Consider the following 27,479-nt stretch of genomic DNA (forward strand, 5'->3'; position numbering starts at 1 on the left):
AGGGTTATCTGTGTCAAGATCATTTCCAGAAGACTAGTTCTGGCCCCCGACAGGTAATGCAGGGCAGAGGAGAAGAGGAACGAAGAGAAGAGCGCAACTCCTAGCTGGCAGCAGGCTCCTTTGGAGCAGCCCAAGTTGGAGGAAGACTTGATACTTTGGGCATCATACGCTGGGCATTTGATACGTTGGGATATTTTCTCACCTTGGCAGTCAGACTGAAAAAGGGCACCAGGGTCCCTGCGGAATGACAACTCTCTTTCCTGCAACCCTCTCCTTCCTTCTCCTCTTGACCCTGCCAGGGCAGGTCCTCCTCAGGTGAGCTGAGCTGGGGAGACAAGGAGGTGCATGTAAACACTGTGTGGGGTGGGAAGGCAGTAGGGGATAGCTGACAGACTCCTTTAAGTTTGCAAAAATTTAAAAAAAAACTACACTCTGAAGGGCTGATGGGGCAAAGGGAGGGCATTCCTATCTCATCAAAAGACTCAGGAGCTTTTCATGAAGGCTATCAAGGCACCAGTCAGCGGGCAGGTTTCTGCATGGTTAGGAACTACTTAGGTGGGCCTGAGTAGTGGCTGGGATGTTGAACTCCAGAAAAGAGGTCCTTTGTGTTGCCATCCAACCCCAGCTCCCTCTCAGTTTGGCCACACACCACTCAGATCCATAAAAAGGCCACCAACACCTGCCAGAAACCCACCTAGGAGGCTTCAAATAACAGGTGTTCATGCTCGGACCATGTATGAATGAAGCTAGTCTGATAAAACCTTGGCCTGTGTCTACAAGGCTATTAACTGTCTCTGAAAGGACATGAAGTGGCAGACATTTCCTAGGCTTGGGAACCAGATTTTATATATACACTTTGGGCTCCCTGTAAATATGCTAATGACCCCATCCATTCCTACTTTCTCATTGGATGGATCAGGAGCCAGACAAACTGTACAGAGTGAGCTAAGGAAGAAAGATGACTATGGAAGACCACATGGTCATAAGAAGAGTGTCTCCCAGAGTGGTGAGGGTGAATATCACCATTGTTCTATCTTCCTCTGCCTCTTATGTCAAGGAGAAGAGCCAAAGCTACTGCTTGTAAATAGTCTCCTACCTCCTAAGACACCGCTTGCAGACAATGGTTTACCGACAGGCAGGAAAGCAATGTGAGGCAGTAAACTCCTAAAGAGTGAAGCAGAACCCAAAGTAGAATGGTAGCTCAGTTGGAACAGATAAGAGCATGCAGGGAGAAGATGGCACCCAGCTAGGTCTCCAGAGGGGAGACTGCTTTAAGGTCCAAACTTCAGGGACAGTATACCACCACAGTTTGGACATCAGGGGCTATTAGAGCAAGGAAGGCCATCAGAAATACTTGAGTCTATAAACCATTAACCCCGACCCCAAACAAAGCAAAAAAAGACTTGAGTCCTGGTCTTTCGCTGTGCATGTGGAAACTGAGGCAGAGAGGTGAGGAGTGACCAGTTCAAGATCACTCAGTTACAGAATCAGTGCTCAGCCCCTCACCCATCCTAAGGACTGAGATTAGAGGCAAACTTTTCAGCTCTGGAAACATCCTGGAGTTTGCCTGAAAGTGTTAAGGGCTTTCCAAGAAGGAAAAATAATAAAGGGATGACTGTACACAGTGAATCTGCTTTCAGGTTCACAGAGAAAAATAACACACACCTCCCGGCAAGAAATAGAGTTTATCAGGGCATGTGACACAAGACAGCTGAGTCCATAGTCTATCCCAGGATCCTGGGGCAAGACCAAGCAAGAGAGGTGACCTGAAAGTGGGGCTGAGGAAGGTGAAGAGGGTCTGGCTATTCCATTTGCAGGGCCATTTGGCCTCCAAGCATGTAGGTGGCTGGTGGCCAGCATAGATGCGCTGTGATGGTCACTAGCCTCTGCTTGCTCCATCACCATCACCAGCCTCCTTGGATGTGCAGACCTTGATCAGGTGATCTGCTCTGGCAGTCCTTGCTTGGAGCCAATGTAGTCTCTAGTGCCAGGGTAAGGGCTTCCTTTATCTCAGAGGATTCAAAGAGGAAGAGTCTAGAATGTCAGAGTAAGGCTGCAACTTTTCCTTGAAAAAGCAAGCAGCTGGGGCAAGGTTAAGGTAGACCTTCTCAGGATAGTCACTCTACTGAGAGCTTTGCCATGTTCCTAGAGCCCATTTCTTTCACCTATTATGTTGCCAAAAAAGAATTCACATGCTTGCAGCTGCCACAAGTGTGAATTGTGGTCCAGCTAAAAGCACAGCTTCCTGCTTGAGCAAATTCAGAGGCCAAGCCTACCTCCCTAAGTGGTGGGTTTCAGCGTCTGAGCAGATCAACATGGAGACTATACAGCTAAAAACAATGCTCAGGCATGCAAGTTATACTTAACCCCTACCCACTCCTAGTGAGACCAAATGAGCCAAATGTTGCAGCTGCCACATTATTTCCAGTGGGTTGTCACTCTCCTTTGAGTGCTTTTGAAGCACCATCTGAAGGAAAGGATAAGATGAAACCTCAGCCTTGGTTTGGAGTCCCGAGGCTGCTGCTTGCTAGCTTTGAGAATCTGAGAAAGAACTTTCCGCTTTGGAAGTCTCTGTTTTTTCCATATATAAAATGGACATAACAGTTCTTGTCTCAGAGGATTCATCATTTTGAGGGTAAAAAGTAATGTTTCCATAACTAACTGCTGAGCTACCATGTGAGTGCAGTGGCTGCTTTCATACTTCTCATTGTGCACATGGGGACTCAGAGACTCATCTTTTCCTGTCCCTGTGTCAGATGGGGTAGCAGCCAGAGGTGTGGGGACAGAGTAGAAGGTGGTCAGAAAAATATGTAGAAAATAGCTGGCCTCAGATTTATTTCTCTCCTGTCCAGGGTGGCTTTTGCAAAAGAGGAAATTAAATCTGGAACCAAGGGATCCCAGCCAATGTCCCCTTCTGATTTCCTTGACAAGCTTATGGGACGGACATCTGGATATGATGCCAGGATTCGGCCTAATTTTAAAGGTAAGAAGTATCCATCCTATAAATAAATAAATAAATAAATAAATAAATAAATAAATAAATAAATAAAATACACCTCCTTCTTTATCCCTCTTGGGGACATACTACTGAGCCAGTGCTCAATGTCTGACCCAAAGGATGGAGGCTGGAGTTACATAATAATTCTCACAGCTCAGAAAGCACTCTCCTCCCTATTGCACACAGCTCTATATACCTGACAGCTCTGTATACCTTCTCCCATTAATACCCTGGCATCAAGTGCCAGGAGGGAGGCCCTAGAACCTGCTTCCTGCATCCCGTAATTTCTTAACAATACACTGTGCTTTGTTGTCTTTAGGCCCACCTGTGAATGTGACCTGCAACATCTTCATCAATAGTTTTGGCTCTGTCACTGAGACCACCATGGTAAGAGTCTCCTTACTTCCTGCTTCCATTCCACTGTGAATGGAAGAAGCCTGCTAAGTAGTAAGTCTTCCTTCCCTTAGTTGTTCTTCCCCTAGTTTGGTGGTCATGGCCAAAGGTGAAGATGTCTGAGACTGGCCATTGTGAGAATATATTTTCCCAGTTCTGAACTTCAGTGGCTAAAGGTAAAATAGAGTAAGGAGAAAATGGCCAAGCACAGGAGAATAGAATTAAGCGGAACACAGGATTTGGAATCAGATCTAAGTCTGTGTTCCAGTCATGGGTACCACCCAATAGTTGTGTGACCTTTAGAGGCATACTTAAAACTCTCTTTGTTTCAGTTTCCTCTTCTGCAAAGTAAGGATCATAAGAGCTCCCTCTCTTACAGGGTTGGTGTGTGATGCTTTTTTCTCAAGATTTATTTTATGAGAGACTAGAATGCTGTTCTATGCAGTTGTATGTGAAGCTGGGGATTGAACCCAGAGCTTCACACATGCAAGGGATTCATTCTACCCATGGGACTCTCTCTCAGGTCCTATAGGTTTAGGTGAGATTTAAATGAGACAAAGCACATCAAGAAATCACCTAATAAAAAGCCTTAATAAATATCCTTTGTGTGTGTATATATACATATATATATATTATATAATAAATATTCTCTCCCTACCTGTCTTTGTTATAGCAGCACAAACCAGGCTCATTTTCCAGTGGAAAATGCTTCCCAACATGCTCCTAGTATTTCCTCCTTGTGGCCCTATTGACTTTGACTTTGTAAGCCTGTTGGGTCCCTGGCTGGGCATGAGCTCTGATGAAACAACTTCCTCTATACACCCCCAGGACTACCGAGTGAATGTTTTCTTGAGGCAGCAATGGAATGACCCCCGCCTGGCCTACCGAGAATATCCTGATGACTCACTGGACCTCGACCCTTCAATGCTGGACTCTATTTGGAAGCCAGACCTGTTCTTTGCCAATGAGAAAGGGGCCAGCTTCCATGAGGTGACCACAGACAACAAGTTACTGCGTATCTTCAAGAACGGGAATGTGCTCTACAGCATCAGGTGCACCTGGAGTACAGCAATTGAGTATTTGCATTAACAAGGAAAAGGTTGAGGGTTGGGAGAAAGGTCTCCTGTGCTGTGTTGAATTCCACAAACTGATTTCATTTTCTTTCTACCTGTTTTTGTCAGGCTGACCCTCATTTTGTCCTGCCCAATGGACCTCAAGAACTTCCCCATGGACATCCAGACATGCACAATGCAGCTAGAGAGCTGTAAGCATCTCTAAAAAGTCCCAGAACCACTAGCACATCCCAGAGTGGGGAGGGATTCCCACAAGCATAATCACAGAAGCAAGGGTTTGCTAACACTCTAATTCATTGTGTTTTTTTCATCTCTACACTATTTGCTGTCTGGCTATTATACTGGACTGGGGAGTGGGACACCTTACATAAGAATATGCTTGTGGGAGTCGGGCAGTAGTGCAGCATGTTAAGTGCAGGTGGCACAAAGCACAAGGACTGGCGTAAAGATCCCGGTTTGAGCCCCCCACTCCCCACTTGCAGGGGAGTCACTTCACAAGTGGTGAAGCAGGCTGCAGATGTCTATCTTTCTCTCCCCCTCTCTGTCTCCACCTCCTCTCTCCATTTCTGTCTGTCCTATCCAACAATGATGACAATAATAATAACTACAACAATAAAAGAACAAGGGCAACAAAAGGGACTAAATATATAAATATAAAAATTTTTAAGAAATAAAAAAGAATATGTTTGTGCTGATTGAGTGTTAGGGGATGATTTGAGGGATACTCCATCTGCCCAAAGTCATGTCCTTGCTCACAATGCCTGAAGTAATTCTACCCTTGCTTCCCCTGAGTTAAGACATTCCAGATGCTTGTAAAAATGTCAGAGTTGGTAGGGAGAGGATTACCTTTGAAGCAAATTCCTTAGGAGCACAGGTAACCTTTGCAGAAAAGAAGAGGGCAGTCCTAGGAATAGGAGTGGGTGGCAAGATAAATCAAAGGCTACACTATGGCAGGGGGACAGTCTGCAGAGGCTGTCCCAAGTGCTCTGGAGCCAAAGAAGAACAAAAGTGGACTATCACCTGTGCGCACTTTCTCCGTATTCTGAAGTGAAATTTTGAAGTCAGGAAGCATCTACTTAGTCCTCAGAGAAGACTTGTGATGATACTCCTAGTAATACAATAATACTGATGAATAGGACATGTGTGCTCAGCTTTCTAGAGCCCAAAATCATTTTCACATCCATTTTCTTACTGTCCTTCACTACTCTGAAAAAGAGGTGGAATGCTTTGCTGAAGGGGAAATGACTTGTCCAGCGTTACAGAGCTACTCTAGGTCAAAGGCTATAGCGATATCTTTGAACTCATTTCTATCTAATTTATGTAAATATAGTCATATATGTGGCAGGAGCCCTCAGGAACTGCTAGCAATCTGTAAGCAACTTGGCATGTTCAGATCTTAGCTCTTAATTTTCCCCAGTTCAGGGCTCTGGATAGAAGCCTGTGGTGTGCACATTGGTCCATGCATGACTGGAAGGGTATAAATAGCTCTCTCCTCCCTGAGGTAAGATGGCAGAAGCCCTGGCTTTGAGGTTGGCTCAGCTCAAAACATGTGATTGGCACACATTCTTCTCCCCTGGGTTTGAGATATGGCAGGAAGTTGCCAGCTGGATTCCTTGACATTTTTCCAACACTTTTGGCTTATTTTCTAGGTCTGCCCATACCATTTTTCTTTGGGCTATTCTAAAGCCTGAGAACTAGCAATAGAGGGGTCTGGAAATTTTTATTTACTCCCTTAGGATAGGATCATGGGCAAGTTGAGCAAGTACCCTTTTCAGAAAGGTTTTCCTTTCAGAGGTGGACATGAAACCCAGGTTTTACTCCTCATCTGTTTTTTTTTTTTCCTGTCAGTTACAACCCTCTCAGTAGCCCCCACCCAATGCCCATGCTCTGCAGTGCTCTGCCATCTCTGTCAATTTCAGTTGGTTACACCATGAATGACCTTGTCTTTGAGTGGCTAGAAGATGCTCCTGCTGTCCAAGTGGCTGAGGGGTTGACGTTGCCCCAGTTTATCCTGCGAGATGAGAAGGACCTAGGCTACTGTACCAAGTACTACAACACAGGTAAAAACCCTTGACCTTTGATGGCTGTAATGAGAGCCTTCACATGGGAAGGGGACAAGGCATTCAGCCTCTGTTGAAGGTCCAGTCTTCCCTGAATGTGATGCTAAGTGATTCACATGCCTTATATCATTATGGTAGGGATGATCAAGCCCACTTTTCATAAAGGGAAAACTGGTGTTCTAAGAAGTTAAATCAATGATTTAAATCACACAGCTAGTAAAAGGCTGATTTAGAATTCAAATCCAGATCTGTCTAACTTAAAAACCCCTGGTCTTATCCCTGTCATCTGTTGAAGAGTCAATGTGCATGTCCCAGTTAGTGGTATGAGTGTCACACCTATCCAGGGATTAACTTTATGTGATAGGTGGGGAAATCTGTATCTGGGAATAGTCAATGGCTTCACAGAACCAGGGAGAATCAGACCTCAGAAAGCCAGGTGAATTAGCCCTCTTATAACTTCCACCACTATCAAACTCTCACATACTGCCTTGTTTTCCCAGATGTAAAATGTGGACCACAAAATAGAAATGAGAATGTTTTTCCAGCCTTACAGCCTGCCCCTGCTACAGTTTTCCTAAGAGCTGTTGGTTCATTTCCTAAGGATGATTTGACTGAAAAGTGCTATAGCTCTGAGATAGAAGCCACAGACTGGAAAGTGGGTGGGGATTATGTTTTCTATCCATGGTGTGCTGAAATGCTTTGGGTGCTATCCTATGAATACATATTTTCATGTATATGGAAGGTTGAGGGTAGGCAGAGGAATGGATCACAGAATTTAGAAAATGAAGGGGTTTGGTAGTGGTGCACCTGTTAGAGAGGACATGTTACCATGTGCAAAGTTCCAGGGTCAAGTCCCTTATCCCCACCTGCAGGGATAAAACTTCACAAGTGGTGAAGCAGTGCTGCAGGTGTCTTTCTCTCTCCCTCTCTATCTCCTGTTTCCCCACTCAATTTCTGTCTCTATCAAAAACAAAAAAGAAAGAAAAAGGAAAAGAATGGCCACCAGGAGTGATTATGGCAATGAAAAGAAAGAAAATATTAGGAGTGGAAACAGGTATAATGGCTTAGTGGAAAGACTGGCAAGCTGTATGTAAGTCAGTGGTTTTCAAATGTTGGTATGTATTATATTCTCCTGTCCAGCTAAATGTTAATTTCTGCCTTTCATAGAGTCTAGTTATATGTGCTTGGAGTGATGCCTAGAAATCTGTATTTGAATGAGCATCTGGAGGATTCTGGGGCAGATGGTCCAAGAGGCATACTTTGAGAAATTTTAGTCTAGGAACTATTTTTTTTTCTCTAACTGTTGATCCAAGAATTCTGTTCCTTGGAATTTATTACAAGAAAATATTCCAAACATCTCAGAGCTGAGTTTGAATCTTAGCTTCACCATTTATTTTTTTTACATTTTTTCTAATATTTATTTATTTATTCCCTTTTGTTTGCTTTGTTGTGTTAATGTTGTAGTTATTGTTGTTGTTATAATGCCATTGTTGTTGGATAGGACAGAGGGAAATTGAGAGAGGAGGGAAAGACAGAGAAGGGGAGAGAAAGACACCTGTAGACCTGCTTCACTGCCTATGAAGCGACTCCTCTGCAAGTGGGGAGCCAGGGGCTCGAACCGGGATCCTTATGCCAGTCCTTGTGCTTTGCGCCACCTGCGCTTAACCCGCTGCACTACCGCCCGACTCCCAGATTCATCATTTAATAGTTAGGGTATCTATGAAAAAGACAATTAAATCTCTTCAACCCTTAGTATCTCTGTCTGTAAAATGGGAAAGCACAATTATCTGTCCCAAAGAGTTGTTATGGGATTTAAATGAGACAGACTACCTAAATTCAGGGTACTTAGTAAGAGCTTGATAGATAAGAGTTTGTGAATACTATAATCCTCTACTTCTTGTACTAAAAAGCACTACTTTGTAGTTAGAAATAAAACCACTGGGGTCAGGTGGTAGCGCAGTGGGTTAAGCACAAGGACAGGCATAAAGATCCCGGTTCAAGCCCTCGGCTCCCCACCTGCAGGGGGGTCGCTTCACAATCGGTGAAGCAAGTCTTCAGGTGTCTATCTTTCTCTCCCCCTCTCTGTCTTCCACTCCTCTCTCAATTTCTCTGTCCTATCCAAAAACAACAACAACAATAACAATAATGATAATAACCACAACGATGATAAACAACAAGGGCAACAAAAGGGTAAAAATAGCCTCCAGGAGCAGTGGGTTTGTGGTGTAGGCACCAAGCCTCAGCAATAACCTTGGAGGCAAAAAAAAAAGAGGAAAGAAAATACAGATGCCGAGCAATGACATAAATGTGGCCAAAGGCCTGGGGTGCAATATGGTGAGATTAAATGGACTCAGGGAATCACCAGGCATAGGCATCATAGCATTACATAGCATGCCAAAGTCATAATCAGTTATTAATGAAATCACTAGCTTGAAGGCCAGAGAGTTATCTCACTGGATGAAGTATATAACTAGTCATGCAAGATTTGAACCCTGGCATCACATGAGAGCTACTATGTCATAGGAGGAAGCTCCAGTGCTGTGGTGTTTGTTCCCCTCTGTGTCTCTCTGAATGAAAAGGGAGATTTTGAAGTCTGGGTCTAAAAAAAAAAATCACTAGCTTGAGGGATGAGACAGAATAATATAGCAATATACACATCCTCCTTTTTTCACCTTGGTTATCCTAAGCCTCTGCTGCTTAGGGAAATTCTAAGCTTATGGTTTCCTAGCCTTGGAGTATGGAAAACTAGGTAAAGTAAGGATAGTTGGCAGCAGAGACCTCTAGAGTATTGGTATGTGTACCTGGAGTCAATGCCCTTTTTTGTGCAATAGAATATTGCTAGCTATCTGAGGCTCTATGGAAAGCCACTGCCCACTATCCAGAGTTGTTATCTGTTGAACATTGTTTCCGATGTTTGCTATCTAGTTGTTCTCATTTGCTTAATACACAGGCAGCATTTATTTCAGTGAATCATTGTTGCCAGAGAGTTCCTGGCATACCAGCAAGCTCAAGCAAGGCTGCTAATATCTGAGTGTAGTCTAAGTTCCTTGCTTTGTTAGCAATGATAATAGTACCAGCTACCTATATGCTCAGGATCTCAAATACATTATCTCATTTAAGTCCTACAATAGCCCAGCTATCAAGTTGCTATTGCTACTCTGTTTTATAGACAAGAAAACTGAAATGGCTTCAGTGTTTGAGGTCACATAATTAGTAAGTAGAAAATTCAGGATTCAAACCTGGACAGTCTGGCCCTTATGTCCTGCCCTTAATCCTCTTGCTCTGTTATCACATGAAAAGAACTTTCGCTGGAAACTAAAGTAACAGAAGCAAGAGGTCAAGTCCCTGATAACTACTCTGAGAGTTTCCCTGGGACATAAATCTGGCACCCTTAGGGCTATTTCAAAAGTCTCTTTTGTAGCCTGACTGATGTGGCCAAAGGCTGGACCACAGAGATTTAGCTGCCTTAATCTTTCCTCTCTTGCTCACCTACAGGGCCTGATACCTCACCTCTTTTCTTGCAGGGAAATTCACGTGTATCGAGGTAAAGTTTCACCTGGAACGGCAGATGGGCTACTACCTGATTCAGATGTACATCCCCAGTCTCCTCATTGTCATCCTATCCTGGGTCTCCTTCTGGATCAACATGGATGCTGCCCCTGCCCGTGTGGGTCTAGGCATCACCACAGTACTTACCATGACAACTCAGAGTTCTGGCTCTCGGGCCTCTTTGCCTAAGGTAGAGACAGACAAGGGAACTTGCTTGCCATACAACATCCCATTTTTCATCCATCCCCTGTTCCCTTCCACCTCACTATTATCCATTTACAGTCCAAAATTAGTTTTGAAATGCCAGAAAAACTTTGAGGCAGTTGTGAGCTCTCTAGAGATACAAATTAACAAAGCTCAGGTTAGGATCGGGTGTCCCAGGAGAAGTTGTCATTTGCTATAAATGTGTTTGTTAAATACAGGGATACTGAAGAGGCTCTGAGAAGCAGATTAGGCTGGAAAAAAATTTTTCTGGGTCAGGCAGGGTTGTGATGGCCATGTTGTGGTAATGAGGACCAAAAGTAGAAAAGTAGGTTAGAACTAGGAAACCTGTCTTAGTTTATACTGACCCTGCCATAAAGAAAGGAAATCCTTATCTAACTCAGGAAAGTGCTGTATTTTGTGCCTTATTCTTGCCAAAAGAACTTCCTTTTCCAGTACCCTCTGTGAGCAAGCACAGTCTGACTGCTTCCAAGAATAACTTAGCTTCTTTACTTGGAAAAAAAAAAGTAGGCCTTATTGCCTTATTGAAGGGTTGATTGGTTGCAGTATCTGGTACCATCTAATTAGACTCTGATGGCCTTTATATGTATATTGGTCAGCAAAATACCTAGGCATGTACTTTGAACCAAACAACCTCATTGCCAGCCCCCCACCACCATCACCACCACAGCAAGCAACTGTGTGAGTGGGACTTTTCTCCTCACTATTTAGTTTGTGCAATATTAGATTAGGTGGAAGCCCCAAAGAAAGATATGGGGGATGGCCACAGGCTTCTGAAAGCCACACAGATCCCATTCTCCAAAACAAGAAAGACTATGGTGAGGGTGAGAGAAGCAGAGGCTTACTTTGTAAGGGAACTCAGCTGGGATGGCCATATCCCATGTTCCCAGGAAACCACCCCCTTATTCTTATGGGAGATACCAAAAAGCTATCTCTTTGTCAGGCTCTTGATCTGTACAATTACAGGTAGGTCACTGCAGAACAGAAGTGTTAAATGTAAGTTTCTAGAAGAGACTGTCAAGATAGACTAAAAGTTACAGCGGGAAGTAAGGACCAGTTTTCTCATGATCTTATAGTTTAAGTGGCTCAGAATTCTTGGAGCAGGCATGGCAAGGAGGGCAAAGTAAATAATTGTAAAAGTCCACATTAACAAACACATTGCTAAATAATCCAGCTGTTAATTCATTCAAAAATATTCACTACTTTGCCAGAGCTCAAAGCAGTCCCTGCCATTGAAGAGCTCAGTCTCATGAAGGAAATGAGCCAGTTTATTCAATGTGTGCTAAAATGGTGTAGGTGACCTGAGTACATATGGCAGGGATAACTAACCCAGACTGCAATGATTAGGTGTCGTCAGTGTTCAGGGCGCCTAGAAGCATACCAACAATTAGGGAAGGTTTCCCAGATGGCACAGTATCTAAAATGAACATTTAAGTAAAAGTTACTGAAGTAGAGGAGACAGAGTGATTGTTTCCTTGGAAAAGCAAGTAGTTCACCATGGCAGTCATAGATAAAAGGAAAAACTGTGGCTGAAATAAAGTAGGCAGGAGGGAGGTGTCATACTAAGAAAAACGGAGACTGAATTATAAGAGTAGCAGACTGGTTCTGTTTTAAGTAGGGTAATAATAAGATAAGATTAACATGTTGAATTAACAAACCACTGGATGCTATTTGAAGAACAGATTGAAAATAGCAAGAGTATAGGCTTGGAGGCTGTTTAAGAAATTGCTGTAGTTCCCCAAATAAGCCAGGACAGTTAATAAGAAATCTTAAGTATCTCTGGAATTTATTAACTGACTGGCTGTATCAGATAAATAAATAAAGATAATAAAAATTTTTAAAAATACAACACAAGAATATAGGTGTGAGAAGGAAAGGTAGATTGAGATACAGTGGAGAGTTTAGAGCAAAGAATGATTCTAGCCCATACCTTTGACATAGGTCTTTGGACAGTGGGGCCTATCTTGCAAGGTTTCTTATAAAACCAGATGAAATTCAGGATAAAACTGAAGAACAACAGGTTGTTGAAATGGGTTGTCAACTCACTAGATAGGACATAGCAGACTTTCAAGATGGTTGACTGTTCTTTTGGTGGGCACTGCAGGTGTCTTATGTGAAGGCAATTGACATCTGGATGGCTGTGTGTCTGCTCTTTGTGTTTGCTGCCCTGCTGGAGTATGCTGCTGTCAATTTTGTTTCCCGTCAGCATAAGGAATTCATACGACTTCGAAGAAGGCAGAGGCGTCAACGCATGGTGAGTATAAGTAGGTCGGGGTCTTTCTCCTTTGGATTATTTCATCCCTGATACTCCTCTTATAAACCAAGACCCAGCCTAGGGCTGTAAGGAATTAGGAGCCCTGGACTCTAGTCATAACTAAGCTAAATATTTTCACTCCTATTTGTTTATCTGTTCAATGAAAGAGTAATCCCTGTAGGGCAGTGCAGTAGAATTATTAGGAGCATGGATACAGTTCTTAGTACATAGTAAGCATTGGAAAATGATAGTCAATATATGAAAACCTTATCATGTAAGTTAACATGAGATTGCTTTGAGAATTTGTAGTAACAGTTGCTCCTGACACACACATTTACATGTGTGTACACATACACACACACACACACACACACACATACAGAGAGAGAAGGAAGGTGCCCAGGTTGTCATATACTTGTTGCCACGCAACACATATCAAAAGGTAAGCATTGGTGCCTTCATAAGGTAGCATTATTAAATGATTTCCATAGCTAAGTTGGTATTGAAAAACTACTACTTGCCTCTTCTGGAGGTAGGAATTCTTCTGCTTGATCCTCATTGGGTGCATCAGAGTTGTGTGTGTCATTGTTCTCTCTCCCTCTTGCTTTTATGTGTGCTTTAATTTTTATTACTTTTGATAGAACAGAGAAATTGAGAGGGAAGGGTGATAGAGGAGAGAGACAGAGAGATACTTGCAGCACTGCATCATCACTCATGAAGCTTCCCCCAGCAGGTGGGGATCAGGGACTTGAGCCCAGGTAGTTGCACATGGTAATTTGTGCAGTCAACTGAGTGCTCCACCATCCAGTAGCCCTTGTTACTCTCTTGCTTTTTAACCTCATTTCTTCTATAACAGAATGATCACCTGGAGAGAGTAGGAATCTTGTCGTCATGACAACAGAGGCAGTTTATTCCTAATTGCTCAGATAATAGGTGCCAACTATGTTGTCATGACAACGGAGGTGCCTGGGTCACTCCCAGTGAAGCAAGTGCACAATTATGAAAAAAGCCTTTGATGATCCATATAATAGTTACTTAATTATCAGATATACAGAGATATAATCTGCCCTGAGTTGACTTTTATTTTTTCAAGGCTTTAAAAAAAGATTTCTGAGAGGGGGAGAATGAGAACACACACACACACACACACACACACACACAGGCATGTGAAATGTCAGGAATAAAACTCAGGATTTCACAGCTGAAAGTTCAATACCCTGTCCATTATACTACCTCCAAGAGCATGACTTTTCTTTTCCTCTTTTTTAAGATTTTTAATTTTTTTGTTTATTCCCTTTTGTTTCCCTTGTTCTTTTATTATTGTAGTTATTATTGTTGTTGTTATTGATGTTGTTGTTGTTGTTGGATAGGACAGAAAGAAATAGAGAGAGGAGGGAAAGACAGAGAGGGGGAGAGAAAGATAGACACCTGCAGACCTGCTTCACCAGTTGGGATGTGACACCCCTGCAGGTGGGGAACTGGGGGCTTGAACCAGGATCCTTATGCCAGTCCTTGCACTTTGCGCCACTTGTGCTTAACCTGCTGCGCTACTGTCCGACTCCCTTTTTTCTTTTTTAAAAAAATATTTTTGTTTACTTATTATTGGATAGAGAAATTGAGAGGGAGAGAGACAGAGAGACACCTACAGCCATGCTTCACCTCTCATAAGCTTTCCCCCGTAGATGGGGACCAGGGGCTCAAACCCTGGTCCTTATGCAATGTAATGTGAGCGCTTAACTAGGTGCGCCACCACCTGGCCCAGACCATGATTCTCATTTCTACCAGCTCTGAAGGCTCAAAAATGAACAGGTATTTAAATGCTGGTATTTAAATGTGTCTGACAGGAGTCTTCTTCATGTATAATTTTATTTTATTGTGATTTTAGTGGTTTATAGTATAGTCATTGGTGCATGGGTCTATTTTCTCATCTCCCTATTGTAGGTGTCTGTCTTAATGTTTCAGTCATTGAATAATGGAGAATATATTCTTGTCTTATTACCCTCTATATTGGAGCATTTTTAGTTGCCACTATTTGCTCTCTCTTAAACTTATCTTGCTCTCAACAGAATGTGCCTTAGTGAAGTTTTGCAGTTTTTTTCTCTAGGAATTCATTGTTCTGGGTCTACATATAAAAAGATAGACTGAGAGTCAGAGTCAGTGTCAGAGAGAGAAATACACCACAAAAATGGAGCTTCCTCCAGTGAAGAGGGGGTTAGGCTAGGTCCTGGATAGTGTGCATGACAAACTAGGAACACCAATTATGTGAGCTATCTCTGCTCCATTTGCTTTATCCTTTTAAATTTTCATTTATGTTTCTACTCAAATGCATCCACTTAAGTATCTATTATTTGAAAAAAAATAACAATTCTTTTTCACCTTTGCATTTAATACAATCTACCCTCGAGCTATGGCTTAGGCTCCTTCTTTCATTTGGAATTTTTAATTATTACATCTGCATACATATAGAATTTCATTCATCCTTGATAATTCATCACAAACACATTCACTGAAATATTTCCTCATGCCCTCACTCACTGTGATAACCCTATTTTGCATTTCCTAGTAAGTTGTTTTACCTAACTCATTTGAAATGCCCTATGACACTGGATATATATGTATCTTTCCCAGAGAGAGACTACATTTCTAGAGGGTACAAATTATATATTTTTCAAAAGTTACATTCTCTGTTTCACCTACCCAGAACAAATTATTGAGAATAAAAAAATCAACAGGACAAGCACATAATCTACTAGGGTAGGGAATTATGATATGACCCCACCTCTAGTGTCCTAGCTCTAACCTATAAGGGTAATTCTAGCAGTAGGGCTCTTCTCTCTTCCTAACAACCAACCTCCCACCTCAGCTGCTCCTGGGATACATCTACAATATATTCACACACAAAAATACCTCACAAACTGTCTTCAGTAGATGATATATCTTGCTAAGGTCCCCTTCTGCTGCTGGCAGGCCTCTTCTATCACCCAGCAGTTTGTTCAGTTTCTTTTTTGACACACACAGTGATGTGACTTAATAATGACTATCAAGACTGTAGGATAAGAGGAGTATAATTGCCATGACTAGAGTTCTGTATACCATACCATCCATTGGAAGGGTACCTATTCTTTATCCCTCTAGGGTATGGACCAAAATTATTTATGGGGTGCATAAGGTGAAGGTCTGGCTTCTGTAACTGCTTCTCCGCTGAGCATGGGCATTGACAGGTCGATAGATACCTCCAGCCTTTTTCTATCTTTCCCTAGTGGGATAGGACTCTGGGAAAGTGAGGTTCTAGGACACATTGGTGAGGTCATCTGCATAGGGAAATCAGACTAGTGTCATGGTAGCATCTGCAACTTGGTGGCTGAAAAGCGATAAGATATAAAGCAGGGCAAATTTTTTAATAAACAGGAACCTAGTGGTTAAGAATAGAGCAGATGGGATTTTGTATGGGAAGAAGCTAGGAAGTCTATTTTAGGTGTATTCCAAGGGACCCATGACGTTAGTAGTTTTTGCCTGAGCCCGGTAGCTAACATGGAGGTGGGCTAAAAGTATTGTCTGAAAAGATAGTGTCAGAGATGAGAACAGAACTAGAAAGCTGGATCAGAATTTCTTTTTTAAATTTATCTTATTAGTAATTTAATAATGATCAACAAGACTGTGGGATAAGAGGAGTACAATTCCACACGGTTCCTACCACAAGAGTTCCACATACTACCCCCTCCATTGGAAGCTTCCCTATTCTTTATCCCCTGGGAGTATGGACCAAAGATCTTCATGGGGTTCAGAAGGTGGGAGGTCTGGCTTTTGTAATTGCTTCTCTGCTTTACATGGGTGTTAACAAGTTGATTCATACCCTCCAGCCTTTTTATATCTTTCCCTAGTGTGACAAGGCTCTGGAGAGGTAGGGTTCCAGGACTCACTGGTGAGGTTGTCTGCCCAGGGAGGTCAGGTTGGTATCATAGTAGCATCTGCAACTTGGTGGCTGAAAAGTATTAAGATGTAAAGCAGAACAAATTGTTTAATAATCAGGAACCTAAAGGTAAGAATATAGCAAATGAGATTTGGGATCTTCATGTTGGAAGAAGCTAGGGAGTCTATTCTGGGTATATTCCAAGGGGCCCATGACTTTAGTAATTTTGGCTTGAGCTTGATAGCTAACATGCTGGTGGACTAAAAGTATTATCTAGGAAGATGGTGTCAGAGTTGGAAATAGGACTATAAAGCTGGATCAGGGAAGAGAGTAGCTCCTAAATATGGGAAAAGTATACAAATACTGTGAACTGTAAACCCCACTGATCTGACCTAGGACCCATGTCTATCCATACTAGTACATTGGCGTGTGCAATTTCTGCATCCCCGACAGTCTAAACTCACATTCCATGGTCATATCTAGGAATATTCTAGGCTGCACTCATTTCAAGACCAGTCTTCCTAGAGTAGCAGAGTATGTTGAACCAACCTCCCTTCGGAGAGTGGGGCAGTTTCTATCATTGTTGTTCCACATTGAGGACAAGGTCCTGTAAAGGCACACAAGGTTTGTGATGTTGTTCCTGATGTAGATGACCAGTGATGGTGAAGAGAGGGATCTCCTAGAGGTCTAGGTCCATTATATCTATGTAGGAATCCCAGGATTCCCTGACTAGGTCCTGGGATGATGGGATGGCTTGGTAATGAATTTCTTAATATTTTTTTCTGGCTTTTAGTCTTTTACTTGGCCCCTAGGAAATATGCCATCTGGTGGCTTAATCTGTAATTACATCTCATTATGTAGGCTTCTTTCCTAAGAAATCTAAATGCCTTTGGTATCCCATGGTGAAATGAGCAATAAATATGTAAATTTGGCAGAATGGCAGGTAAAAAGAATGTACCCCCCTTCCAAGTTAACTGTCCCTACAGTTTAGTTGTGTCAAGCCTGCTTGCAGATATCTAAATCTTCTAGAGTTTCTGATTTTGATGCCTTTTCAAAGACTACCCTGGAAAAGAAGGCTAAGCTACCTGTCAGTCCTATAATACTTTTGCTAGTCACGTTGCCTGTGTGGGTATTCCAGAAATAGTAGACCAGTAAACAGTAGAACAGTAAACACTGCCGTTATCACCAAGCTATTCCAAGTTATTACTATTCCCATCCCCCTCAACATGTCCAATAGCCAGCTATCAACAATCTATCCCCTTTCTAGTCATATATAGGTTGATCCTAATCTCATAACAAAGTCTCACATAACCATTGCTTGATTATTACAGCTATAAAAGCGTTGCTTAGGCTCCAGAATTCTGAAAGTAAGCAAAAACTAGTATTTATGTAAATGGAAGGTAAAAAACCCAAAACCGGAAACCTTTATTATTGGTGGAACTATAGCAGAAATACTGGAGATCACTGAACAGGCTGGGGGAAATTGTAGTGCAGAGTTCATTCTTTTCCAGAAAATCTCTAGGTTCTGCTATTCTACCTAGAGAAACAGAAATCTTTCATATGAGAGTCTTTTAGAGGGGGAGAGGAAAGAATCCATACAATTGTGAGGGAGTCCTTAGCCAAGAGCAAGTTAGGAATCAACCAGCTGGCTACCCAGATCCAAGCATAATACTATTCCTCTCTAATCTCTCCTCAAACCCACATATTCACAGCATGGTGGCTTTCATTCATGTCACTGTCTACAGTAGTTCAATTTTCCCCCATACATGCATACTTTGTCTTCCCAAGTTGGTTTACAAGCTTTAAAAGGAAGGGTTTGTCTCTCTTTTCATAATCTCAACAAATACTAGCAACAGACAAGAAGCCTTATAACTCAGCCCACGAACCTGCACACATTGATTGGTAAAGACTCTTAAGTTGGACAAGGGAGTCTTCCCATTATTAATGGAATAACTAGAGAAACAGAAGAAATTTCCAAGTATTACCAAGTTCTCTCAGGGTCCTGATCTTAGAACCACACTTGCTTGACTCTATTCCCCCAGAAATTGCCTTCATTCTCCAATCTCTTCACTTCAATACATAAATCTCAATGCCTATCTCTCTCATATAGTCCACATATTACCTTCTACACTGTGAATTCCCACCTCTCTGCCCAGCACCCCCCTTGGTTATAGGATATCTTTTAAAATATTTATGAGGGATAGGAAACATCAGATCATCAGTCTGGTACATATGGTAGTACTGGGGACCAAATTTGGTAGCCTCAAACTTGGAACACTTTATCCACTGTGCCAGATGATAGAGTTTTACCAGAGGCAGAGAGTGAGCAAAGCATTGCTCTTGCCCATATGATGCCAGGGATCAAACTCAGAACCTCTAATGCTTTATCTATTGCACTACTCCCTAGGCCTCAGTTCTATAATATCTATCTAGTTCCTTAGCCCTCCTATACATGGAGAGCTGCAACAAAATGTTCTATTTCCAACAGCTTTGAAAGCCGCAGAATGGCATTTAAGTTTCTATCATCCCTCATTAACACACACACACACACACACACACACACACACACATACACACCTTCAGAATTTGGTCTAATTATATGTTGTTTCTGTATCCTGAAAATGTATTAAATTTAGCTGAAAAGATGGCTGAATATGGTTTCTCTTGCCTAATTTGATTCCTGGCACTGCACATAATGCCAAGGTAGTGGGTGAAGCTCCAGTGTCTTAGTTTCTCGCTCCCTCTCCCTCCCCCTCTCCTTCTCTCTAAATGAAAAAGTATATCAAGAGTAGTGAAACTCCAGATGAGTGAGGTTCCTGCTCCAAAGAAAAAGGAGGACAAAGAGTAGAGGAAGGGGGGGGGGGAGTACGAGGAGGGCAGAAAGAGAGGCAGAAAATAAATGAACTATTATTTAGTCTTTTAAAAGGAAATAAACTCTAACATGGACAAACCTAAATGGCAGTGTGCTATGTGAAAAAAATCATAAAAGAACAATTACTACAAGATTTTCGTTGTATGTCTAATCAAAACAATCAAATTCATAGAGTAGAATGAGAGGGTGGCAACAGGAAAAACGAGTTGTGGGTTGGATAAATAGCTCAGCATATTAAAGCACAAGACTTGCATGACTGAGGGCTTGGGATTGATCCTTGGCACAATAGTCAGAGTTGAAAATTATTCTTTCTCTCTCATAATGAATAAATAGATAAAACTTTTTTAAAAGTAAACACCATTTTCAAAGAAAATTGCGTTGCTAATCAACAAGTAGAAAGTTTCAGTTAAGATAATTAAATACTAGAAATCTACTGTATAGCATGGTGACCAGAGTTAACAACATTATATTGTACATTTATAAATCTATACAGAATGTAGATCTCATACTAGTGTTTTTTCACAATGTAAAAAATAAAATACATAATTAAATGTTAAATAATTTTGAAATCAGTAATTATTTAAAATTTCTGAAACACTGTTTCAGAAATAAATTCCACTGTCAGGAGTAATTGCTGTTTATTTTAAAACAAAACTGTAGTAAAATAAAAGCTTTTAGAAAAAAAAAAAGAATTTGGTCTAGACTGATAATACCCAAATCGAGAATCTGACCTTTGGATTTCAAGCCAGTCATCTTTTTTTTCAAGCCAGTCTTACTTTTCTTTCCATGTGAAAGAGCTTTTCTTAGTATGGGTAATATCTCCAAATAATTCCCTTTAGATTTACAGTAATTATAATGGAAACCATTAAATCTATAGGAACAGCAGCTGTATTCAACCTTCTCTTTTAGATTTTTTTTTTTGCAAGCAAAATATCATATTCCATGGTTGTATCTAGGTGGAAGGCAGAGAACATCAGTATGAACAGTGCAGAACAGGGGTTCAGAGGGACCCTGAATGGATAATCAGAGAGAAAAATATATTTAACCTCTTGATTTTTCCGTTACTTGAGAGATACTCTGCTGATCTCTAGTTCTTTACTTCCAAAATTGAGTCTCTAGTTCTTTACGTCCAAAATGAGTCGAGCACAACCTCCTTTACGGTATTAATGTGCAGGGGCCTGGTGGTGGTGCATCTTGTTAAACACACACATTACAGGGTGAAGAACCAGGGTTCAAGACCCTGGTCCCCACCTGCAGGTAGGGGTGAAGTAGTGAAGTAGTTCTGCAGGTGTCTTTTCTCTCCCTATCTCCCCTTTCCTTCTTGATGTCTCTTTCTCTATTCAATTTGTAAATAATAAAAAATGAATAATGCAAAAATGAATTAGAGAATGTATATGAGCTGAGGTTATGCAGATAACTTTGAGTAGAGCTAAGACTGCCCCACTACAGCTCAGAATCAAAGCACAACCACAGTAGTGCGATGTCTCTGGTCTATTCATGTATAATTCTCTCCACAGAGACCAGCAAAATCAACAAATAGGTAGCAAAATTCTGGTGGACAGAAATTATTTTATGTATCAAAAATGTCACTGTTTCTAGAGTCAAAATGGTATCAGATCATTACATGTGTGGGACAGAGAACAGTTGTTTTTTCCTGCCAAGCAACTAACTGATTAAGATTCTCTTCCAAAGAAACTCTTCAATTTGACATCCTGAGAGAATATTGGCTTCATAAGAACAGTTATTTGCTATTATATATTCTGAAGCATGTGGTTCCTCCGTTCATTCATTCAAAAGAAATCTACTAGATATCAGACCCGCTATCGGCACTGGGGATACAGCACTGAACAAAGCTAATATATTTTCTTTTTTATTTTTTAATTTATTTATAAAAAGGAAACATTGACAAAACCATAGGATAACAGGGGTACAACTCTACACAATTCCCACCACCAGAACTCCATATCCCATCTCCTCCCCCGATAGGTCCCATCCCAAGGTCATTGTGGGATGCAGAAGGTGGAAGGTCTGGCTTCTGTAATTGCTTCCCTGCTGAACATGGGCATTGACAGGTCAACCCATACTCCCAGTCTGCCTCTCTCTTCCCCTAGTGGGGTGGGATTCTGGGGAATTGAAGCTCAAGGACAAAGTGGTGGGGTTGTCTGTCCAGGGAAGTCTGGTTGGCATCATGCTAGCATCTGGAACCTGGTGGCTGAAAAGAGAGTTAACATATAAAGCCAAACAAACTATTGAACAATCATGAACCTAAAGGCTGGAATAGTGCAGATGAAGAGTTGGGGGTACTCCATTTTGTAGATAGTTAGTAGACATATTTTAGTTATATTACAAAGGGCCTGTGCTATACTAGCTTTTTTTTCCCCTGAGCCTGAAATCTGATACGTAGGGGGATCCAAGTTATTGTCTGAGGAGATAATGTCATGGCTGGAAAAAGGACCAGAAAGCTGGATCAGGGAAGAGAGTAGCTCTCAAATATGGGAAAGGTGTATAAATATTGTTGACTATAAACCCCATATTCAGCTTAGGAACCTATGTGACCTCTGAATCCCTGTAGATCTGAGCTCACATTCTGTGGTCATGAGTAGGAACATTCCAAGCTGCCCCAATATCAGGACCCATCTTCCTCAAGTGTAGTATAGAGTATGTTGTTCAGCCTCCCTTCAGAGGATGGAACATTCTCTACCATTTTTGATCCAAGTTGAGGGTAAAGTCTTATGGAGACCCACAAAGTGGTCTATATTGTGTTGTTCCTGATAGAGATGACCAGTAACAATAGAAAGTGGGATTTATTTGAGGTCTAGGCCCATCATGTCTGTTTGGGAATCTCAGTACTCCCCAACTAGGGCCCCAGCTGATGGGGTGGCCTGATAGTGACTAAAGGGTCATCATTAAAGTATGCCAGTCTCTTGCCCTTATTCAGCTTTTGCAGTCCTTGCTTTCATAAGGATAGCTTGGGAGTGAGTGAGGGAAGTATAATAGGAAATAGGTGAGGAATAGTTTCCTGTTTTACAATGAGCCCACAAGAAGCAGAGAGATGGGATCTGCTGGTGAATTTCTGATTGGGACCTGTTTACCCCTAGTGCTCAGTAGCATGTCAGCCTTTACTGATGTTGTAATTAAAGATGAAAGAGACTCAAGACAATATCACTTCACTTGATGAACCTATTTTACAGTATAATTGATAGCTGCAAAGATCACAACACAAAGGCTCTATAGTGTCCCTCTAACACCATAGAATATGTACTTTATCTACATTTTTTATGTGTCACATATATTCAGTACATGAATACTTGTTCATATAATTTATAGCAAATGCCTCAGAAAGCTTTAAGGTAACTAAGTTTTCCTTGTTCTTCCCCAGTTTTTGCACTGAAATTTCTGAGTCACAGACTTGGGCAAACCAAGATGACTGTTGATATGATCCCATAAAGGGTCATTTCCTTCAGGTTAATTTTCTTTCTTTTTTAAAATTTCTTTATTTTGACAAAGCCAGAGAGAAACTGAGAGGGGAAGGAGAGGTAGAGAGATAGACACCTGCAGCACTTACTTCACCACTCATGATGCTTCTTCCCTGTAGGTATCGGCTAGGCAGGTTAATTTCTTAATAGCTGAAGCTTTTACTCTTTTTTTTCCCTTTTTTATTTTTAATTTTTTATTTAAGAAAGGATTAATTAACAAAACCATAGGGTAGGAGGGGTACAATTCCACACAATTCCCACCACCCAATCTCCATTTCCCACCCCCTCCCCTGATAGCTTTCCCATTCTCTATCCCTCTGGGAGCATGGACCCAGGGTCATTGTGGGTTGCAGAAGGTAGAAGGTCTGGCTTCTGTAATTTCTTCCCCGCTGAACATGGGCGTTGACTGGTCGGTCCATACTGCCAGTCTGCCTCTCTCTTTCCCTGTAGGGTGGGTCTCTGGGGAAGCAGAGCTCCAGGACACATTGGTGGGGTCTTCAGTCTAGGGAAGCCTGGCCGGCATCCTGATGACATCTGGAACCTGGTGACTGAAAAGAGAGTTAACATACGAAGCCAAACAAATTGTTGAGCAATCATGGACCCAAAGCTTGGAATAGTGGAGAGGAAGTGTTAGGGGGTACTCACTGCAAACTCTAGTGTACTTCTGCTTTCAGGTATATATTTTGCAGTAGTTTACGGATACGTGTGAACGTATGCTCTCTCTCACAGAAACTGGTGTATATCTAGGTTTTGGGACTTTGTTAGAAAGTGAACCACCTGAGATGGAATTAGAGTATACTATGAAAGGAAAGGTCTCACCCGAGTAATGAAGTTGAAGGGTTGTCATTCCACACGTGAAGTCTCTGGACACAGTCTGAGGTGAAGCATGTTGAGGTGGCAATCGTTGTGTTGGTTAGGTTGTGATTGGCAGATGCAATATTATTTGATATGGATTGGAAGAGGCATACGGGAAAGTGGGCCCTATCCAATGGTTCCAGGACTGGGGGAATTAGAGGCTCTATAGTGGAGATGTGAGGTTCCTGCTGTCTTAGGGTTCAAAAAGACAACCGATAGTTAATGTTATCATCACATTATTTGGTAATTGGGTTAACTTTGAAAAGTCCTTTTGTTAGGGTTTGCTGTACAGTACCCAGTATCTTGTATATAGCTGTACTATTGGTTGCTTCTGATCTACTTGGTCTAGGCTTTTGAGAGAGTCTGCATGTCAATTACACAGCCTATATATTGAAAAGATTCAGCTTGTGTTTTGAAAAACTTTGAGACATACAATTAATTTTCCCCCTCTCGTATTAACTACTGATTTATATGACTACATTTTACTAGGAGTGTACATAAACACCATTCCCACCACCAAAAGACTGTGACCCATCCCTCCCACCCACTCCCACCCCCCACTGGCCCAGGAAGCTGCATGTCTACCCCTCACCACAGGGTTTTTACTTTAGTGCCCTAAGCTTTACTCTTATAAACATCCATATTAAAAAAAAAAAAAAAAACCTTTGAAGGCAGTATTTCTATATTCTGGTGCAAATTTACCTGTCTGCTATCAAATGTCCGGGTTGTGAACTATATAAATTCTAATGGCAGTGTGTCCTTTAGGAATAGACAAAATTAGGATTGTTTGGTTTATATATAAACTGAGAGTAAATAGCCACTATGTGAGGCCAAATGACCTCTAAGCAAAGCTTTCTAGTGAACATTCAAGAGCTTTGGTATCTATCTATAGATGGAGAGACAAGACAGATAGATATATGTCATATCTATTTTTCTACCCTTCTTCTTGTTTCTCTGCTGTGCTGCAGCTACTTAGGGTTGTCAGTTGATTAATGGGTAAATTTTCTGTGGTCTACTATATTACTTGGTGTATATATAAAATGGACCTCTTTGGTGTTCATATAGTCATCAAAATGTGCTTTGTATACAAATAGAATGTACATTGGGCAATACATGTTACCCTAGTTCTACTGGTCCCTATGTAGAAATCTGTTGAGCTGCAGGAAAGGACACATATCTGCAATAGAATAATCAGTTTTACTCTGATTAGGACAAACCACTAAGTTACTTAAAACTTTTATTAGAGTTTTCAGATTTGAATTAAGATAAACAAATATTCAAGTCTTCAAAAGGTGCTATGTAGAAGGATAATTAATTCTACAGCTTTTGAAAAGTCACTAGAGTGAAGTTCACCAAGTCTAAATAGCTCAGCTGTACTTCCTAAAGATTTCATTGTTCTATTTATTCTCTATATTTTCAATCAAAGACAACTTGACATTGAAATGTCCCTCCTATAGTGAATTAGCATTTCACTAGATTTTAGATATCTGTAAATGATGTTATGCATTTTTAAAAGGCAGCTCAAAATAAATACAATAAAAAGGCAACTACCTGCAAATGAATTATAACATATTATGTACCAGGCATGGCTGCCAAGCACATATCATGAGTAGTTTTGTGGCCATAAACAAGTATGCAATGGGCCTATAGTACCCTGTCACCCCATCTTCATTGCATAAAGTATTTCTGTGTGGCCTGGTCTCTATCTTTCTGTTTTAGATCTGTGACCTCAAATTCTGTTTTTTCCTTCACATAAATTCAGGAAGAAGATATTATCCGAGAAGGTCGTTTCTATTTCCGTGGCTATGGCCTAGGTCACTGTCTACAGGCCAGGGATGGCGGTCCAGTGGAAGGTTCTGGCATTTATAGCCCCCAACCTCCAACTCCTTTTCTAAGGGAAGGAGAAACCATGCGGAAACTCTATGTGGACCGAGCCAAGAGGATTGATACTATCTCACGGGCTGTCTTCCCTTTTACTTTTCTCATCTTCAACATCTTCTACTGGGTTGTCTATAAAGTACTACGATCAGAAGACATTCACCAGGCACTCTGAATAGTGGACGTTCCAAAGTGTCCCCCAAGAAGTTGTTGGCTACCTATCTTCTCCTGGATGGGATTTCCCTTCCATTAGATTTCATTAGGAGCTGGGCACAGTTCCCACTCAGAACTTCAATGGCCAATCCCAGTATTATTTGGTTCTGCACTGCATGCTGTCAGTAGTGGCTGTATTTGAAGATAACTGATCTACCCTAATCCAGATTTTCTCCGTGCTATCCTGTTTCTCATGAATGTAAGTTTTGGCTATGTTCCTGGACAAGGGTGATCATATTCCCATGCTGAAGCCTCTCTGTTCTCCATTTCTCCAGGAGAGAATATTCAGAGCTATGATTCTGGTCATTTCTCTTCTAAATCTACATTGTATGGCGGGTCAGAGAACAGGTGTTTTTCCTGCCAAGCAACTGATTAAGATTCTCTTCCAAAGACACTCTTCAATTTGACATCCTGAGAAGATAAACAAAAAAACACTTCATAAAAACACTTCTCAGCCTGCACCTCATGCCCACAGACTGGCATTTACTGTACTCTCTGTCCCTCCTATCATAGAATTAGTCATTGTGTCTTTCCAATCCCCAAGTGCTGCCTTGTGTGACCAAAATAGGTTTCTGTGATGGTAGAAAGAAAGCAAGGTGACAGATTCCCTATACTTCAGAAGAGCTATGGGGCTCACTGGGGTAGGATATTTGTTGTATGATGCAATAGCGATCTTAAGTCTCCCAGTAAGCTCAACACTGTCAGAATGGGGTCACGAATATTGAAATCTGAAAAAGACCATTCTTCCAGATCCATCTGAGCTTCCAAATGTTAGGAATATTTGTTTTATTCTCTAACTAAAGAGCATGGTGGCAGAATGTATTTTGCTGCTGGGAAGCATGTAAAGACAAAAAATGCTTATTATTTAAGGAACTTACTCAATGGTGTTAGAAAACTCTCAAGAAAATCTGGATCTATTATAACCCAGGAGGAATAAAATATAGAAGCTATGATCAGAGATTCTTTTGTTGACTATATTTTTATGTATATCTCGCTTTTCTCCACAGACTATTTCCTTGTACCCCTCATTTTTATTAATGATTTAATAATGATCAACAAGATCATAAGATAATAGGGGTACAATTCCACGTAATTCCCACCACCAGAGTTTCATGTGCCATCCCCTACACTGGACTATTTCCTATTCTTAAGCCCTCTGGGTGCATGGACCCAGGATCATTATGGGGTGCATAAGGTGGAAGGTCTAGATGCTGTAATTGCTTCTCCACTGGACATGGTGTTGATAGGTTGGCCCATACTGCCAGTCTGTTTCTATCTTTCCACACTGGGGTGGGGCTCTGGAGAGGCGGGGTTCCAGGACACACTGGTGAGGTTATCTGCCGAGGGAAGTCAGACTGGCATCCTGGTAACATCTGCAATTTGGTGGCTGAAAAGCATTAAGATGTAAAACAGAACAAACTGTTTAATAATCAGGAACCTAAAGGTAAGAATATAGCAGATGAGATTTGGGATCTTCATGTTGGAAGAAGCTAGGAAGTCTATTTTAGGTATGATCCCAGGGACACATGACTTTACTAATCTTCCCTGAGTCCAACAGCTAAGGAGATGGTGTCAGAGTTGGAAATGGGACTAGAAAGCTGGAAGAGGGAAGAGAGTAGCTCCTAAATATGGAGAAATATATAAGTATTGTTAACCGTAAGCCCCATCGATCTGATCTGGGGCTCACACTCAGCAAAGTAGCCTATATAACCACTGCATCCCTGTA

At 41.5% G+C, this 27,479-nt stretch overlaps 1 protein-coding gene and 1 long non-coding RNA gene across 5 annotated transcripts in view; both read left to right on the top strand.

Moving 5' to 3' along the window:
* LOC103125581 (glycine receptor subunit alpha-4) lies at positions 1 to 26,613 on the top strand. Of its 4 annotated transcripts, XM_060183227.1 has the most exons (10): positions 2,902 to 2,983; positions 3,318 to 3,385; positions 4,220 to 4,443; positions 4,573 to 4,655; positions 6,384 to 6,524; positions 10,049 to 10,263; positions 12,400 to 12,536; positions 13,728 to 13,756; positions 18,762 to 18,781; positions 25,425 to 25,746. In XM_060183227.1, exons 1-10 carry the CDS (start codon positions 2,905 to 2,907, stop codon positions 25,713 to 25,715), a joined length of 1,287 nt encoding a protein of 428 aa, XP_060039210.1. In that variant the 5' UTR covers positions 2,902 to 2,904; the 3' UTR covers positions 25,716 to 25,746. The 4 variants fall into 4 exon arrangements, with proteins under 4 accessions (XP_007536449.1, XP_060039210.1, XP_060039212.1 ...); XM_007536387.2 differs by lacking the exons at positions 13,728 to 13,756; positions 18,762 to 18,781 and adding an exon at positions 1 to 315 and having other exon boundaries at positions 2,853 to 2,983; positions 12,400 to 12,549; positions 25,425 to 26,613; XM_060183229.1 differs by lacking the exons at positions 13,728 to 13,756; positions 18,762 to 18,781 and adding an exon at positions 18,674 to 18,685 and having other exon boundaries at positions 12,400 to 12,538; positions 25,432 to 25,746.
* The window catches only part of LOC132535862 (uncharacterized), a 794,128-nt gene that overhangs the window by 655,010 nt on the left and 111,639 nt on the right, over positions 1 to 27,479 (top strand). The window lies entirely within an intron of this gene.

Source organism: Erinaceus europaeus, chromosome X, assembly GCF_950295315.1.
Source record: "Erinaceus europaeus chromosome X, mEriEur2.1, whole genome shotgun sequence".
Lineage (NCBI taxonomy): Eukaryota > Metazoa > Chordata > Mammalia > Eulipotyphla > Erinaceidae > Erinaceus > Erinaceus europaeus.